The sequence below is a fragment of the Salmo salar genome, chromosome 16 (genome assembly GCF_965601325.2).
Source record: "Salmo salar chromosome 16, fSalSal1, whole genome shotgun sequence".
Lineage (NCBI taxonomy): Eukaryota > Metazoa > Chordata > Actinopteri > Salmoniformes > Salmonidae > Salmo > Salmo salar.
The window spans coordinates 60981004-61000042 of record NC_138306.1 but is presented as its reverse complement, the minus strand read 5'-3'; the positions used below and the strand labels follow the sequence as shown (position 1 = coordinate 61000042).

General features: G+C 43.3%; 1 protein-coding gene across 6 annotated transcripts in view; it reads right to left on the bottom strand.

The window, feature by feature from the left end:
* Positions 1 to 19039, bottom strand: part of LOC106574160 (actin remodeling regulator NHS) — a 110277-nt gene that overhangs the window by 60772 nt on the left and 30466 nt on the right. For 4 of the 6 annotated variants that reach the window (XR_006759792.2, XM_045697530.2, XM_045697533.2 and 1 more), the window contains exons 2-5: positions 15729 to 15881; positions 5557 to 5693; positions 2999 to 3043; positions 2326 to 2394 (exon numbers count right to left, since the gene is read on the bottom strand). Coding sequence is in view for 5 of the 6 variants with exons in the window: in XM_045697530.2 (XP_045553486.2) it covers positions 2326 to 2394; positions 2999 to 3043; positions 5557 to 5693; positions 15729 to 15881 (404 nt within the window). In the remaining variant the exon portion in view is untranslated. The remainder of the gene's footprint in view (positions 1 to 2325; positions 2395 to 2998; positions 3044 to 5556; positions 5694 to 15728; positions 15882 to 19039) is intronic. The other 2 variants (XM_045697531.2, XM_045697532.2) reach the window with 2 other exon arrangements.

Here is a 19039-nt window from a genome sequence, read left to right as displayed (position 1 = left end):
AAACACTGGGTCAGACTACTCTCTGACTTTCTGCTTCCCCAAACTTCAATCTGGTAACTAAACTAAACGTCAGAAATGTTTTCTTTGCTGCTCTCCGTGGAGCTTGGCAGTGCTGAAAACAAACCCTTTACTTCTGGCATTCCAAGCTGAAAGAAACACTGTATTTCTGAATGAATTAATCTGGTTAAAGAGCTCTTACCTTCAGGTCCTAACAGAGAGGTGCACATGAGTTCAACTGGTTCCCACCCTCCTCTACCCTCCTCTCATTCTTACCCTCCTCTACCCTCCTCTCATTCCCACCCTCCTCTACCCTCCTCTCATTCTTACCCTCCTCTACGCTCCTCTCATTCCCACCCTCCTCTACCCTCCTCTCATTCCCACCCTCCTCTCATTCCCACCCTCCTCTACCCTCTCATTCTTACCCTCCTCTACCCTCCTCTCATTCTTACCCTCCTCTACCCTCCTCTCATTCTTACCCTCCACTACCCTCCTCTCATTCTTACCCTCCACTACCCCCATGTCCAAGTTAAAGCAGCTCTCTCCTCTGGATGTCAGTTCCCAGCAGATTTAAGAGGCCACAAAAGGAACCGTCTCCTTGGAAACATTCCCCAAATAGTAAAACAAATCAAAGAGAACATTTACAGCTGATTTGTTTTTAGAACAATAAGGACGAGCGAGACACAGCGAGACACAGCGAGACACAGCGAGAGACAGTGAGACACAGCGAGAGACAGCGAGAGACAGCGAGAGAGAGCGAGAGACACAGCGAGAGACACAGTGAGACACAGTGAGACACAGCGAGACACAGCGAGACACAGCGAGACACAGCGAGAGAGAGCGAGCGAGACACAGCGAGAGACAGAGCGAGCGAGACACAGCGAGAGACACAGCGAGACACAGCGAGAGACAGAGCGAGCGAGACACAGCGAGAGACACAGCGAGACACAGCGAGAGACACAGCGAGACACAGCGAGAGACAGAGCGAGAGACAGAGCGAGTGAGACACAGCGAGAGACAGAGCGAGTGAGACACAGCGAGAGACAGAGCGAGTGAGACACAGTGAGAGACAGAGCGAGCGAGACACAGCGAGAGACAGAGCGAGTGAGACACAGCGAGAGACAGAGCGAGCGAGACACAGCGAGAGACAGAGCGAGAGACACAGCGAGTGAGACACAGCGAGAGACAGAGCGAGCGAGACACAGCGAGAGACAGAGCGAGCGAGACACAGCGAGAGACAGAGCGAGTGAGACACAGCGAGAGACAGAGCGAGCGAGACACAGCGAGAGACAGAGCGAGTGAGACACAGTGAGACAGAGCGAGAGAGCCAGAAAGCGAGAGGCAGCGAGAGAGACAGGCAGATAATAAAAAGTTTTGTTTTCTTTGGTACTCTTTGGTATTAAAGCTGTGACGGTCTGGCTGTCCACTCTCGGAGACGGATGAACGGGGGGGGTCTGGGTAACCGCAGCACTGAGGCATGATGGGTAATCACAGACAGAACGCCGTCATTATGGAACCCAGTCATTATGTAACCCCAGGCTGCTGGGACTCGAACAGGTTGGAACCCTCTAATGCGACACACACATTCCAAACATACTGCAGCTCAGATGTCAAATGACTATTATTCTACAGCCTCTACAGGAACTAGGAAAACAACAGTCTGCTCTGTGAACATTTAAATTGGTCCAACTGTGTAAAAGAGAATGATTACTCAGGGATTGGGAGCAGGGATTGATAGATTTTTTACAGATGGCAGTTTATGACTCTGACCAGGTTAGAATCAGAGGAAACAAACAGAACAGAAAAGGAATGTTGAAAGAATGTTTGAGAAGCATTCTAGAGTTAGAACATCGCAACATCAGAACAGGCATAGAGAAGAGAGGAGAGGAGGAGACAGGAGAGAAGGAGAGAGGAGACAGGAGAGAGGAGGAGAGAAGGAGAGGAGGAGGAGACAGGAGAGAAGGAGAGAGGAGAGGAGAGAAGGAGAGAGGAGAGAAGGAGAGAGGAGGAGACAGGAGAGGAGAGAATGAGAGGAGAGAAGGAGAGAGGAGGAGACAGGAGAGAAGGAGAGAGGAGACAGGAGAGGAGAGAAGGAGAGAGGAGAGAAGGAGAGAGGAGGAGACAGGAGAGGAGAGAATGAGAGAGGAGGAGACAGGAGAGGAGAGAATGAGAGGAGAGAAGGAGAGAGGAGGAGACAGGAGAGAAGGAGAGAGGAGACAGGAGAGGAGAGAAGGAGAGAGGAGGAGACAGGAGAGGAGAGAATGAGAGAGGAGGAGACAGGAGAGGAGAGAATGAGAGGAGAGAAGGAGAGAAGACATGGACCAATACCTTTCTGCTCCAGGGAGAGAAGTGGCAACATTCGGTGAGGGAGGAGGAGCGGGGGGCAGGTCTGTCAAACTACAACATGAGGATGACAAAATGAATGAATGATGAAGAAATAGAAATGGATTCAGACTCAGACATTTGAAGGGTTATTGAACCACAATACACTGGAGACAGAGGAAATCTCAGGACAGAGAGGAGCGGATATGTAGACAGAGGGTGAGACAGTCACCTGGAGTTTATGTCCTGAAGGAGAGCTATATAAACCAGTTACATTACAGAGCTGCCAGAGCTGCCCAGCTACCCAGGACCTCTGATATGTCCTGAAGGAGAGCTATATAAACCAGTTACATTACAGAGCTGCCAGAGCTGCCCAGCTACCCAGGACCGCTGATCTCTGATATGTCCTGAAGGAGAGCTATATAAACTAGTTACATTACAGAGCTGCCCAGCTACCCAGCTACCCAGGACCGCTGATCTCTGATATGTCCTGAAGGAGAGCTATATAAACCAGTTACATTACAGAGCTGCCAGAACTGCCCAGCTACCCAGGACCGCTGATCAACTGCAGGATGAAGGATTGTGACATTTCCCAGACCCATGAATGACCGAGGAGAAAGTGAACAGGATGCAGAGTTCAAACCCGTGGAACACATGGGTAACCCTTCTTTCCTGTTACCTTGGTCTGTTCTAGCTGCTGATTATTGAATGGTTTCCCCTGCCGCTGGAGAGAAGAAACACACACAGCAGAGACATACATTCACATGTTGTCATTCACTAGTATCCACTCAACGGAAATGAACAAAGAAACACTGCATTTCAGGATGAAATAGCACACATTGTGACTTCACACATGCAGACAGCTGCATCTGGAAAGGAAAAATTAAACCTTTTTTATGTGTTTTGTTAAACATATATTATAACTGATGAAAGTGGAAGACATGTACAGTGCAGTCGGAAAGGTTCTCCACCCTTGACGGTTTCCACGTTTTGTTAAGTTACAGCCTTATTCTAAAATGGATTAAAAAAAACATTTCCCTCAATCTACACACAATGCCCCATTATGACAATGCAAAAAAATGGTTTGTAGAAATGTTTGCAAATTTATTTAAAATAAAAAACAGAAATACCTTATTTACATAAGTATTCAGACCCTTTGCTAAGAGACTCAAAACTGAGCTCAGGTGCATCCTGTTTCCATTGATCATCCTTGAGATGTTTCTACAACTTGATTGGTGTCCACCTGTGATAAATTAAATTGATTGGACATTATTTGGAAAGGCACACACCTGTCTATATAAGGTCCCACAGTTGACAGTGCATGTCAGAACAAAAACCAAGCCATGAGGTCGAAGGAATTGTCCGCAGTGCTCTGAGACAGGATTGTGTCGAGGCACAAATCTGGGGAAGGACACCAAAACATTTCTGCAGCATCGAAGGTCCCCAAGAACACAGTGGCCTCCATCATTCTGAAATGGAAGAAGTTTGGAACTACCAAGACTTTACCTACAGCTGGCCGCCCGGCCAAACTGAGCAATCGGAGGAGAAAGGCCTTGGTCAAGGAGGTGTCCAAGAACCCAAGAGCTCCAGAGTTCTTCTGTGGAGATGGGAGAACCTTCCAGAAGGACAACCATCTGTACAGCACTCCACCAATCAGGCCTTTATGGTAGAGTGGCCAGATGGAAGCCACTCCTCAGTAAAAGGCACATGACAGCCAGCTTGGAGTTTGCCAAAAGGCACCTAAAGGACTCTCAGACCATGACAAACAAGATTCTCTGGTCTGATGAAACCAAGATTGAACTCTTTGGCCTGAATGCCAAGCGTCACGTCTGGAGGAAACCTGGCACCATCCCTACAGTGAAGCGTGGTGGTGGCAGCATCATGCTGTGGGGATGTTTTTCAGCGGCAGGCACTGGGAGACTAGTCAGGATCAAGGCAAAGACAAACGGAGAAAAGTACAGAGAGATCCGTGATTTAAAAAAAAAAAAACTAGTCCAGAACACTCAGGACTTCAGACTGGGGCGAAGTTTCACCTTCCAACAGGACAACGATCCTAAGCACACAGCCAAGATGACACAGGAGTGGCTTCGGGACAAGTAATTGAATGTCCTTGAGTGGCCCAGCCAAACCCGGACTTGAACCCGATCGAACATCTCTGGAGAGACCTGAAAATAGCTGTGCAACGATGCTCTCTATCCAACCTGACAGAGCTTGAGAGGATCTGCAGAGAAGGATGGGAGAAACTCCCCAAATACAGGTGTGCCAAGCTTGTAGTGTCATACCCAAGAAGACTCGAGGCTGTAATCGCTGCCAAAGGTGCTTCAACAAAGTACTGAGTAAAGGATCTGAAAACTTATGTAAACGCGATATAAAAAAATATATATATATAATTTAAAGCGACAAAAAATATAAAACTGGAAAGTCGGCCTCAGGACTGACAGGTTCTTACCACAGAGACGTTAATGGAGAACCAAAGAAAGGAGGAAACTTGTGACATATGTACATATTACCTCGGCTAACCTGTACCACCGCACATTGGTACCGGTACCCCCTGTATATAGCCTCGTTATTGCTATTTTATTGTGTTACTAAATAAAACGTAAGTATATAAAAAATATATATATATTTTCTAAACTCTTATTTTTCTTAGAACTGCATCTCAGTGGCCTCCCAAGTGGCTCAGAGGTCACTTGCATCTCAGCGGAAGAGGTGTTACTACAGACCCGGGTTCATTCCCAGGCTGTGCCACAACCGGCCGTGGCCGGGAGTCCCATAATTGGCCCAGCGTCGGTGTTTCCTCCGACACATTGGTGCGGCTGGCTTCCGGGTTAAGCAGGTGGGTGTTGAGTGCGGTTTGGCGGGTCATGTTTCTGAGGAAGCACGACTCCACCTTCGCTTCTCCTGAGCCCATTGGGGAGTTGCAGTGATGAGACATGATTGAAAATTGGGGCGAAAAAAAGGGGGTAAAATCCACACACACAAAAAAAAACCACCTGCATTGTTGGTTATGGGCTTGTAAATAAGCATTTCACTGTAAGGTGAAATTTTGCATTTGGCACATTATGACAAATACAATTTGATTTGACAGCAGTCCCTGTGAGGATGGAACACGGTCAGACTAGGAAACAGATGCCTCAAAATGCTGTGGCACCTGGAGGCTTTATCATAGACGGTCTGTAAGTATATGTCTGTTATCCATAAGTTGGTAGTTGATCATATGAGTGGAAGTTGTGTTACCGCAGTCAGGCTCCGGCCCCTCTGCTGTCTCCTCCTGGCAGAGTGTGGTGAGGGGTACGTGGGCATAGGGGGTGCCACAGAGACAGCAATGGTCACCCTGCGTCTTCTGCTGCTCGCTTGCTGTCTGAGCTGGTAATCTGACACACACACACACACACACACACACACACACACACACACACACACACACACACACACACACACACACACACACGTAACATATTTCAGCAATGAAAACAGCAAAACACGTGGAGAGAATTTCCAAAATGCTATATCCACCAAATTTTCCCCATTTGTTTTTTTTCCCATCAGAAATGATTATAGGTACCTTCATGTGTATGTGAAATATTACTGTTCTCAGATTTCAAATTCATAGACTTTAGTGTGGATGTTTTTTGGTTTGTTGCAAAACCATATATATATCCATTGCTTATCCGGAACGGAATGTTCACAGCCTGTATATTTGACTGTGTTATGTGGTTGTCTCACCGAGCAATCTCAAAACGAATGCACTTATTGAAGGCTGTCCTGGAAAGACCATCTGGTTAATGACTAAAGTGTAAATGTTTTAAATCTCCCGTGACCATACCCCTGTACCACATCTACTGTCACCATACTACTGTACTATATCTACTGTCACCATACTACTGTACTATATCTACTGTCACCATACTACTGTACTATATCTACTGTCACCATACTACTGTACTATATCTACTGTCACCATACTACTGTACTATATCTACTGTCACAATACTACTGTACTATAACTACTGTCACCATACTACTGTACTATATCTACTGTCACAATACTACTGTACTACTATATCTACTGTCACCATACTACTGTACTACTATATCTACTGTCACTATACTATATCTACTGTCATCATACTACTGTACTATATCTACTATACTATATCTACTGTCACCATACTACTGTACTATATCTACTGTCACAATACTACTGTACTATAGTTGCCGTCAACATACTACTGTACTATATCTACTGTCACCATACTACTGTACTATATCTACTGTCACCATACTACTGTACTATATCTACTATACTATATCTACTGTCACCATACTACTGTACTATATCTACTGTCACCATACTACTGTACTATATCTACTGTCACCATACTACATCTACTGTCACCATACTACTGTACTATATCTACTGTCACCATACTACTGTACTATAGCTGCCATCACCATACTACTGTACTACTATATCTACTGTCACCATACTACTGTACTACTATGTCACTATACTACATCTACTGTCATCATGCTACTGTACTATATCTACTATACTATATCTACTGTCATTATGCTACTGTACTATATCTACTGTCATCATGCTACTGTACTATATCTACTGTCACTATACATCTACTGTCATCATGCTACTGTACTCATACTACTGTAAGTTCGAATCCCCGTACAAATCTATCGCTCTGCCCCTGAACAAGGCAGTTAGCCCACTGTTCCTAGGCCATCATTGAAAATAATAATTTGTTCTTAACTGACTTGCCTAGTTAAATAAGGGTAAAATAAAAAATAAAATACCAAATCTACTGTCACCATACTACTGTACTACTATGTCACTATACTACATCTACTGTCATCATGCTACTGTACTATATCTACTATACTATATCTACTGTCATTATGCTACTGTACTATATCTACTGTCATCATGCTACTGTACTATATCTACTGTCACTATACATCTACTGTCATCATGCTACTGTACTCATACTACTGTAAGTTCGAATCCCCGTACAAATCTATCGCTCTGCCCCTGAACAAGGCAGTTAGCCCACTGTTCCTAGGCCATCATTGAAAATAATAATTTGTTCTTAACTGACTTGCCTAGTTAAATAAGGGTAAAATAAAAAATAAAATACCAAATCTACTGTCACCATACTGCTGATCTATACCTACTGTCACCATACTACTACACTATATCTACTGTATAATAGCTGCTGTCACAATTCTACCGTCACCATACTACTATACCACCACTATACTATATCTACCATCACCATACTACTGTACTATATCTACTGTAATACATCTAGTCACCTTACTACTGTACTATATCTACTGACCTTACTACTGTACTATATCTAGTCACCTTACTACATCTAGTCACCTTACTACTGTACTATATCTAGTCACCATACTACTGTACTACATCTAGTCACCATACTACTGTACTACATCTAGTCACCATACTACTGTACTACATCTAGTCACCTTACTACATCTAGTCACATACTACTGTACTATATCTACCGTCACCTTTCTACTGTACTATATCTACCGTCACCTTTCTACTGTACTACATCTAGTCACCATACTACTGTACTATATCTAGTCACCATACTACTGTAATATATCTACCGTCACCATACTACTGTACTATATCTACCGTCACCTTACTACTGTACTATATCTACCGTCACCTTACTACTGTACTATATCTAGTCACCTTACTACTGTACTATATCTAGTCACCATACTACTGTATATATCTAGTCACCATACTACTGTACTATATCTAGTCACCATACTACTGTACTATATCTAGTCACCATACTACTGTACTATATCTAGTCACCTTACTACTGTACTATATCTAGTCACCATACTACTGTACTATATCTACCGTCACCATACTACTGTACTATATCTACCGTCACCATACTACTGTACTATATCTACCGTCACCATACTACTGTACTATATCTACCGTCACCATACTACTGTACTATATCTAGTCACCATACTACTGTACTATATCTAGTCACCTTACTACTGTACTATATCTAGTCACCTTACTACTGTACTATATCTAGTCACCTTACTACTGTACTATATCTAGTCACCTTACTACTGTACTACATCTAGTCACCATACTACTGTACTATATCTACTGTACTATATCTAGTCACCTTACTACTGTACTATATCTACTGACCTTACTACTGTACTATATCTAGTCACCTTACTACATCTAGTCACCATACTACTGTACTATAACTAGTCACCTTACTACTGTACTATATCTAGTCACCTTACTACATCTAGTCACCATACTACTGTACTATATCTAGTCACCTTACTAAATCTAGTCACCATACTACATCTAGTCACCATACTACTGTACTATATCTACCGTCACCTTTCTACTGTACTATATCTAGTCACCTTACTACTGTACTATATCTACTGTACCACATCTAGTCACCATACTACTGTACTACATCTAGTCACCATACTAATGTACTACATCTACTGACCTTACTACTGTACTACATCTAGTCACCTTACTACTGTACTACATCTAGTCACCTTACTACTGTACTACATCTACTGTACTATATCTAGTCACCTTACTACTGTACTATATCTAGTCACCTTACTACTGTACTATATCTAGTCACCTTACTACTGTACTATATCTAGTCAATTTACTACTGTACTATATCTAGTCACCTTACTACTGTACTACATCTAGTCACCTTTCTCCATCTAGTCACCTTTCTACATCTAGTCACCTTACTACATCTAGTCACCTTTCTACATCTAGTCACCTTTCTACATCTACTCACCTTTCTACATCTAGTCACCATACTACGGTACTATATCTAGTCACCTTACTACTGTACTACATCTAGTCACCTTTCTACAACAAGTCACCTTTCTACATCTAGTCACCATACTACGGTACTATATCTAGTCACCTTACTACGGTACTATATCTAGTCACCTTACTACGGTACTATATCTAGTCACCTTACTACTGTACTACATCTAGTCACCTTTCTACAACAAGTCACCTTTCTACATCTAGTCACCTTTCTACAACTAGTCACCTTTCTACAACTAGTCACCTTTCTACATCTAGTCACCTTTCTACATCTAGTCACCTTACTACTGTACTATATCTAGTCACCTTTCTACATCTAGTCACCTTTCTACATCTAGTCACCTTTCTACATCTAGTCACCTTTCTACATCTAGTCACCTTTCTACATCTAGTCACCTTTCTACATCTAGTCACCTTTCTACATCTAGTCACCATACTACTGTACTACATCTAGTCACCATACTACTGTACTATTTCTAGTCACCATACTACTGTACTATTTCTAGTCACCATACTACTGTACTATTTCTAGTCACCATACTACTGTACTATTTCTAGTCACCATACTACTGTACTACATCTAGTCACCTTTCTCCATCTAGTCACCTTTCTCCATCTAGTCACCTTTCTACATCTAGTCACCTTTCTACATCTAGTCACCTTTCTACAACTAGTCACCTTTCTACATCTAGTCACCTTACTACTGTACTATATCTAGTCACCTTACTACATCTAGTCACCTTTCTACATCTAGTCACCTTTCTACATCTAGTCACCTTTCTACATCTAGTCACCATACTACGGTACTATATCTAGTCACCTTACTACTGTACTACATCTAGTCACCTTTCGACATCTAGTCACCTTTCTACATCTAGTCACCTTACTACTGTACTATATCTAGTCACCTTACCACTGTACTATATCTAGTCACTTTACCACTGTACTACATCTAGTCACCTTACCACTGTACTACATCTAGTCACCTTACCACTGTACTACATCTAGTCACCTTTCTACAACTAGTCACCTTTCTACATCTAGTCACCTTACTACTGTACTATATCTAGTCACCTTACTACATCTAGTCACCTTTCTACATCTAGTCACCTTTCTACATCTAGTCACCTTTCTACATCTAGTCACCATACTACGGTACTATATCTAGTCACCTTACTACTGTACTACATCTAGTCACCTTTCGACATCTAGTCACCTTTCTACATCTAGTCACCTTACTACTGTACTATATCTAGTCACCTTACCACTGTACTATATCTAGTCACTTTACCACTGTACTACATCTAGTCACCTTACCACTGTACTACATCTAGTCACCTTACCACTGTACTACATCTAGTCACCATACTACTGTACTATATCTACTGTACTATATCTAGTCACCATACTACTGTATATATCTAGTCACCATACTACTGTACTATATCTAGTCACCATACTACTGTACTATATCTAGTCACCTTACTACTGTACTATATCTAGTCACCATACTACTGTACTATATCTAGTCACCATACTACTGTACTATATCTACCGTCACCATACTACTGTACTATATCTACCGTCACCATACTACTGTACTATATCTAGTCACCATACTACTGTACTATATCTAGTCACCTTACTACTGTACTATATCTAGTCACCTTACTACTGTACTATATCTAGTCACCTTACTACTGTACTATATCTAGTCACCTTACTACTGTACTATATCTAGTCACCTTACTACTGTACTACATCTAGTCACCATACTACTGTACTATATCTACTGTACTATATCTAGTCACCTTACTACTGTACTATATCTACTGACCTTACTACTGTACTATATCTAGTCACCTTACTACATCTAGTCACCATACTACTGTACTATAACTAGTCACCTTACTACTGTACTATATCTAGTCACCTTACTACATCTAGTCACCATACTACTGTACTATATCTAGTCACCTTACTAAATCTAGTCACCATACTACATCTAGTCACCATACTACTGTACTATATCTACCGTCACCTTTCTACTGTACTATATCTAGTCACCTTACTACTGTACTATATCTACTGTACCACATCTAGTCACCATACTACTGTACTACATCTAGTCACCATACTAATGTACTACATCTACTGACCTTACTACTGTACTACATCTAGTCACCTTACTACTGTACTACATCTAGTCACCTTACTACTGTACTATATCTACTGTACTATATCTAGTCACCTTACTACTGTACTATATCTAGTCACCTTACTACTGTACTATATCTAGTCACCTTACTACTGTACTATATCTACAGTCACCTTTCTACTGTACTACATCTAGTCACCTTACTACATCTAGTCACCTTACTACTGTACTACATCTACCGTCACCTTTCTACTGTACTATATCTAGTCAATTTACTACTGTACTATATCTAGTCACCTTACTACTGTACTACATCTAGTCACCTTTCTCCATCTAGTCACCTTTCTACATCTAGTCACCTTACTACATCTAGTCACCTTTCTACATCTAGTCACCTTTCTACATCTACTCACCTTTCTACATCTAGTCACCATACTACGGTACTATATCTAGTCACCTTACTACGGTACTATATCTAGTCACCTTACTACGGTACTATATCTAGTCACCTTACTACTGTACTACATCTAGTCACCTTTCTACAACAAGTCACCTTTCTACATCTAGTCACCTTTCTACAACTAGTCACCTTTCTACATCTAGTCACCTTACTACTGTACTATATCTAGTCACCTTACTACATCTAGTCACCTTTCTACATCTAGTCACCTTTCTACATCTAGTCACCATACTACGGTACTATATCTAGTCACCTTACTACTGTACTACATCTAGTCACCTTTCTACAACAAGTCACCTTTCTACATCTAGTCACCTTTCTACAACTAGTCACCTTTCTACAACTAGTCACCTTTCTACATCTAGTCACCTTTCTACATCTAGTCACCTTACTACTGTACTATATCTAGTCACCTTTCTACATCTAGTCACCTTTCTACATCTAGTCACCTTTCTACATCTAGTCACCTTTCTACATCTAGTCACCTTTCTACATCTAGTCACCTTTCTACATCTAGTCACCTTTCTACATCTAGTCACCATACTACTGTACTACATCTAGTCACCATACTACTGTACTATTTCTAGTCACCATACTACTGTACTATTTCTAGTCACCATACTACTGTACTATTTCTAGTCACCATACTACTGTACTATTTCTAGTCACCATACTACTGTACTACATCTAGTCACCTTTCTCCATCTAGTCACCTTTCTCCATCTAGTCACCTTTCTACATCTAGTCACCTTTCTACATCTAGTCACCTTTCTACAACTAGTCACCTTTCTACATCTAGTCACCTTACTACTGTACTATATCTAGTCACCTTACTACATCTAGTCACCTTTCTACATCTAGTCACCTTTCTACATCTAGTCACCTTTCTACATCTAGTCACCATACTACGGTACTATATCTAGTCACCTTACTACTGTACTACATCTAGTCACCTTTCGACATCTAGTCACCTTTCTACATCTAGTCACCTTACTACTGTACTATATCTAGTCACCTTACCACTGTACTATATCTAGTCACTTTACCACTGTACTACATCTAGTCACCTTACCACTGTACTACATCTAGTCACCTTACCACTGTACTACATCTAGTCACCTTACCACTGTACTACATCTAGTCACCTTACCACTGTACTACATCTAGTCACCTTACCACATCTAGTCACCTTACCACTGTACTACATCTAGTCACCTTACCACTGTACTACATCTAGTCACCTTACCACTGTACTACATCTAGTCACCTTACCACTGTACTACATCTAGTCACCTTACTACTGTACTACATCTAGTCACCTTACTACTGTACTACATCTAGTCACCTTACTACCGTACTACATCTAGTCACCTTACTACCGTACTACATCTAGTCACCTTACTACATCTAGTCACCTTACTACATCTAGTCACCTTACTACATCTAGTCACCTTACTACATCTAGTCACCTTACTACATCTAGTCACCTTACTACATCTAGTCACCTTACTACATCTAGTCACCTTACTACTGTACTATATCTAGTCACCTTACTACTGTACTATATCTAGTCACCTTACTACTGTACTATATCTAGTCACCTTACTACTGTACTATATCTAGTCACCTTACTACTGTACTATATCTAGTCACCTTACTACTGTACTATATCTACTGTAGTATATCTAGTCACCTTACTACTGTACTATATCTACTGACCTTACTACTGTACTATATCTACTGTACTAGTCACAATACTACTGTACTATATCTAGTCACCTTACTACTGTACTATATCTACCGTCACCTTTCTACTGTACTATATCTAGTCACCTCACTACTGTACTATATCTAGTCACCTCACTACTGTACTATATCTAGTCACCTTACTACTGTACTATATCTACTGTACTATATCTAGTCACCATACTACTGTACTACATCTAGTCACCATACTACTGTACTATATCTACTGTACTATATCTAGTCACCTTACTACTGTACTATATCTACCGTCACCTTTCTACTGCACTATATCTAGTCACCTTACTACTGTACTATATCTACTGACCTTACTACTGTACTATATCTAGTCACCATACTACATCTAGTCACCTTACTACTGTACTATATCTACTGTACTACATCTAGTCACCATACTACTGTACTATATCTACTGTACTATATCTAGTCACCTTACTACTGTACTCATATCTACTGACCTTACTACTGTACTATATCTAGTCACCATACTACATCTAGTCACCATACTACTGTACTACATCTAGTCACCATACTACTGCACTACATCTAGTCACCATACTACTGCACTACATCTAGTCACCATACTACTGCACTACATCTAGTCACCATACTACTGTACTACATCTAGTCACCATACTACTGTACTACATCTAGTCACCATACTACTGTACTACATCTAGTCACCTTACTACTGTACTACATCTAGTCACCTTACTACTGTACTACATCTAGTCACCTTACTACTGTACTACATCTAGTCACCTTACTACTGTACTACATCTTGTCACCTTACTACTGTACTACATCTAGTCACCTTACTACTGTACTACATCTAGTCACCTTACTACTGTACTACATCTAGTCACCTTACTACTGTACTACATCTAGTCACCTTACTATTGTACTACATCTAGTCACCTTACTATTGTACTACATCTAGTCACCATACTATTGTACTACATCTAGTCACCATACTACTGTACTACATCTAGTCACCTTACTACTGTACTACATCTAGTCACCTTACCACTGTACTATCTGGAGTGAGGTGTTTCTATTAATCCACTAGATGGCACTTGTATTTTACTTTCTACAAACAGGAGATCCAGACCTTTACTGCTCGTCTCCCTGAAAAGACTAAGAGGAACGACGCAAAACAACATGCATGAAAACAATACTCTGAAAATAAAATACATTTTACAGACAAGCAAAGACAAAGTAGAGTTGATGAGTGTAGAGAGAGATGTCTTGTAATATTAGATTTACATTTACATTTTAGTCATTTAGCAGACGCTCTTATCCAGAGCGACTTACAGTAGTGAATGAATACATTTCAGAATGTTTTTCTCCGTACTGGTGCCCCGTGGGAATCGAACCCACAACCCTGGCGTTGCAAACACCATGCTCTACCAACTGAGCCACACGGGACTGACCGATGATTGGTTAATTGCTACTGACTGAACGATGTTCGCTGCTTAAGACCTAACTTCTGTCCAATGTGTGCGGTGTATTAGGGGTGTTATCGTGTATTGGGGGTGTTATCGTGTATTGGGGGTGTTATCGTGTATTGGGGGTGTTATCGTGTGTTGGCGGGTGTTATCGTGTGTTGTCGGGTGTTATCGTGTGTTAAGGGGGTGTTACCGTGTGTTAGGGGGGTGTTACCGTGTGTTAGGGGGGTGTTACCGTGTGTTAGGGGGGTGTTATCGTGTATTGGGGGTGTTATCGTGTATTGGGGGTGTTAGGGGGGTGTTACCGTGTGTTAGGGGGGTGTTACCGTGTGTTAGGGGGGTGTTACCGTGTGTTAGGGGTGTTAGGGGGGTGTTATCGTGTGTTAGGGGGGTGTTAGGGGGGTGTTGTCGGGTGTTAGGGGGGTGTTATCGTGTATTGGGGGTGTTAGGGGGGTGTTATCGTGTATTGGGGGTGTTATCGTGTATTGGGGGTGTTATCGTGTATTGGGGGTGTTATCGTGTATTGGGGGTGTTAGGGGGGTGTTATCGTGTGTTAGGGGGGTGTTATCGTGTGTTAGGGGGGTGTTATCGTGTGTTAGGGGTGTTATCGTGTATTAGGGGTGTTATCGTGTATTAGGGGTGTTATCGTGTATTAGGGGTGTTATCATGGGTGCGTACCTCTGTGGCTGGCCTGGAGGCTCTGCTGAGCGGTGTGGTGCAGTTCCTGGACACATGGTGGTCTGGTGGATGGCAGGAACACATTCCTCTGGAGGAGCCATGGAGACACGTAGTGGTCTGATAACTTACACTCTACATCCAGGTCTGATACCGCTGTGGAGGGGAGAGGAGCGAGATGAATGAGAACAGGAGAATGGGTGGTGTTCAGGCAGAGCAGGGATCCAAATGATCTGTATGTAACCAATCTGAGGTGAAACATCCACGCGACCTGGTCGACCAGCTCATCCCCACCCACACGACCTGGTCTACCAGCTCATCCCCACCCACACGACCTGGTCTACCAGCTCATCCCCACCCACACGACCTGGTCTACCAGCTCATCCCCACCCACACGACCTGGTCTACCAGCTCATCCCCACCCACACGACCTGGTCTACCAGCTCATCCCCATCCACACGACCTGGTCTACCAGCTCATCCCCACCCACACGACCTGGTCTACCAGCTCATCCCCACCCACACGACCTGGTCTACCAGCTCATCCACATCCACACGACCTGGTCTACCAGCTCATCCCCACCCACACGACCTGGTCTACCAGCTCATCCACACCCACACGACCTGGTCTACCAGCTCATCCCCACCCACACGACCTGGTCTACCAGCTCATCCACACCCACACGACCTGGTCTACCAGCTCATCCCCACCCACACGACCTGGTCTACCAGCTCATCCCCACCCACACGACCTGGTCTACCAGCTCATCCACACGACCTGGTCTACCAGCTCATCCACACGACCTGGTCTACCAGCTCATCCACACGACCTGGTCTACCAGCACATCCACGACCTGGTCTACCAGCACATCCACACGACCTGGTCTACCAGCTCATCCACGCGACCTGGTCTACCAGCTAACCCACGCGACCTGGTCTACCACTGGTTTCCAACAGAAACTCGAATTAATCTCAAACTACATACAATAGTAGAGTTATTAGGCTTTAGAACCACGCTACTGCTACAGAGCTGTACATAACCAGGCTAGCCTGTCGCTACTGCTACAGAGCTGTACATAACCAGGCTAGCCTGTCGCTACAGAGCTGTATATAACCAGGCTAGCCTGTCGCTACTGCTGCAGAGCTGTATATAACCAGGCTAGCCTGTCGCTACAGAGCTGTACATAACCAGGCTAGCCTGTCGCTACTGCTACAGAGCTGTACATAACCAGGCTAGGCTGTCGCTACAGAGCTGTATATAACCAGGCTAGCCTGTCGCTACTGCTACAGAGCTGTATATAACCAGGCTAGCCTGTCGCTACTGCTACAGAGCTGTACATAACCAGGCTAGCCTGTCGCTACTGCTACAGAGCTGTACATAACCAGGCTAGCCTGTCGCTACTGCTACAGAGCTGTACATAACCAGGCTAGCCTGTCGCTACTGCTACAGAGCTGTATATAACCAGGCTAGCCTGTCGCTACTGCTGCAGAGCTTTGGAAGTACAGTAATATAAAATGATAGGTGTGTCATACACGCACTTAAGCAAGCAAGAAAAGCCCAGAAGAATAACGTATGCTTACTCAAAGTGCTGTTACTGAGCTTCCTGTAATAATTATGGTCATGCTATGGTATTGATGATACAGTAGATTACATTATACACCTACTGGGGCATTTGAGCGTTACGCTGTAAACTTGAGGCGTATGAAGTTCAGTTACAAGACTTTCCAAACATTAGGATCTGTAGAAAGTCATGGTATTAAGATGCCATGAAATCAACCACACATATTGTAACTGGTCCAAGGTATTGTCTATTGTATTGTGTTATTGTATACACAGCCAGATTAAAGCCAGGCAGGGATTTCAGTTTGAATTCAATCCCCTCTGATTCCAGGGATTTGACCCAGAATGGGAGCATGTAGATTATGACTGGCCCTTATGTCTAGAACATGCTGTTTGTTTTGTTTCTCTGCATCATTGACGTTTCTCCACAGTCTGCATTTCACAGAACTAGAAAGAGGTTCTACTTCAATTTAGATGACCCATATTTCTTATTAAGTGTAGCTGGGCATGACAAGGCAGATATTTGAATAACAACAAATTTGACAGGTGGCCAGGGTCAGTTACTGTCCTGGAATACAAAAGATGTAGAAGCACTGGGGGTTGTGCTAACACTGAATAACCCCATATACACCCCCCTCTGGCTGGGAAGAGCCAAGGGGCACCACAGACAGGGGATCTGCTGCTGGTGACACACTTCTAAAGCAGCAGATTAGTGGTAGAGGGAACAGGGTGGTCTACGGGCCAAACAGGGTGGGCAGGGTTAGTGGTGGAGAGGGCAGGGTGGTCTACGGGCCAAACGGGGTGGTCTACGGGACAAACGGGGTGGAGAGGGCAGGGTGGTCTACGGGCCAAACGGGGTGGTCTACGGGCCAAACGGGGTGGTCTACGGGCCAAACGGGGTGGTCTACGGGCCAAACGGGGTGATCTACGGGACAAACGGGGTGGAGAGGGCAGGGTGGTCTATGGGCCAAACGGGGTGGTCTACGGGCCAAACGGGGTGGTCTACAGGCCAAACGGGGTGGGCAGGTTGGTCTACGAGACAAACAGGGTGGGCATAATGGCACTCATCAGAACAGCAGTCCTCCATTTCATTTACATTTCATCTAGTGTGTGTATATTAAACATTGGTTATGATCCCATGTGCCGTGTTGTAATTTGGATGTATTATCCTAAGCATGTTAGTGCAGTATTTTGAGAAGTGTGATTTACAAGTCAGAATGACACCCTCATTAAAATGACAATAGAACAGGTAAAGGTAAGGTACAGTATGCTTGGATAACGTATGCAGATAACATATAATGATTATGGGGTGAACCTACAGGCCCTTCAGGGGTGAACCTACAGGCCCTTCAGGGGTGAACCTACAGGCCCTACAGGGGTGTACCTACAGGGGTGAACCTACAGGCCCTTCAGGGGTGAACCTACAGGGGTGAACCTACAGGCCCTTCAGGGGTGAACCTACAGGGGTGAACCTACAGGCCCTTCAGGGGTGAACCTACAGGCCCTTCAGGGGTGAACCTACAGGCCCTTCAGGGGTGAACCTACAGCCTAGTTTCAGTAGAATATCATCTGCAGGCAGCTCAACTGGTTTCGGCATGGAGCAGCTCACAGAAGAATGACATCGGTAGCCGGTAGGGTAGGAAAGACCTTTCAATGCATGATATCTACCATGCTAACTAAGGCAACAACGGGTTGCAATTTCAGTTTAATCCACCAGAAAAAAATACGACAACAAATACTGTGGTTAAACTCAA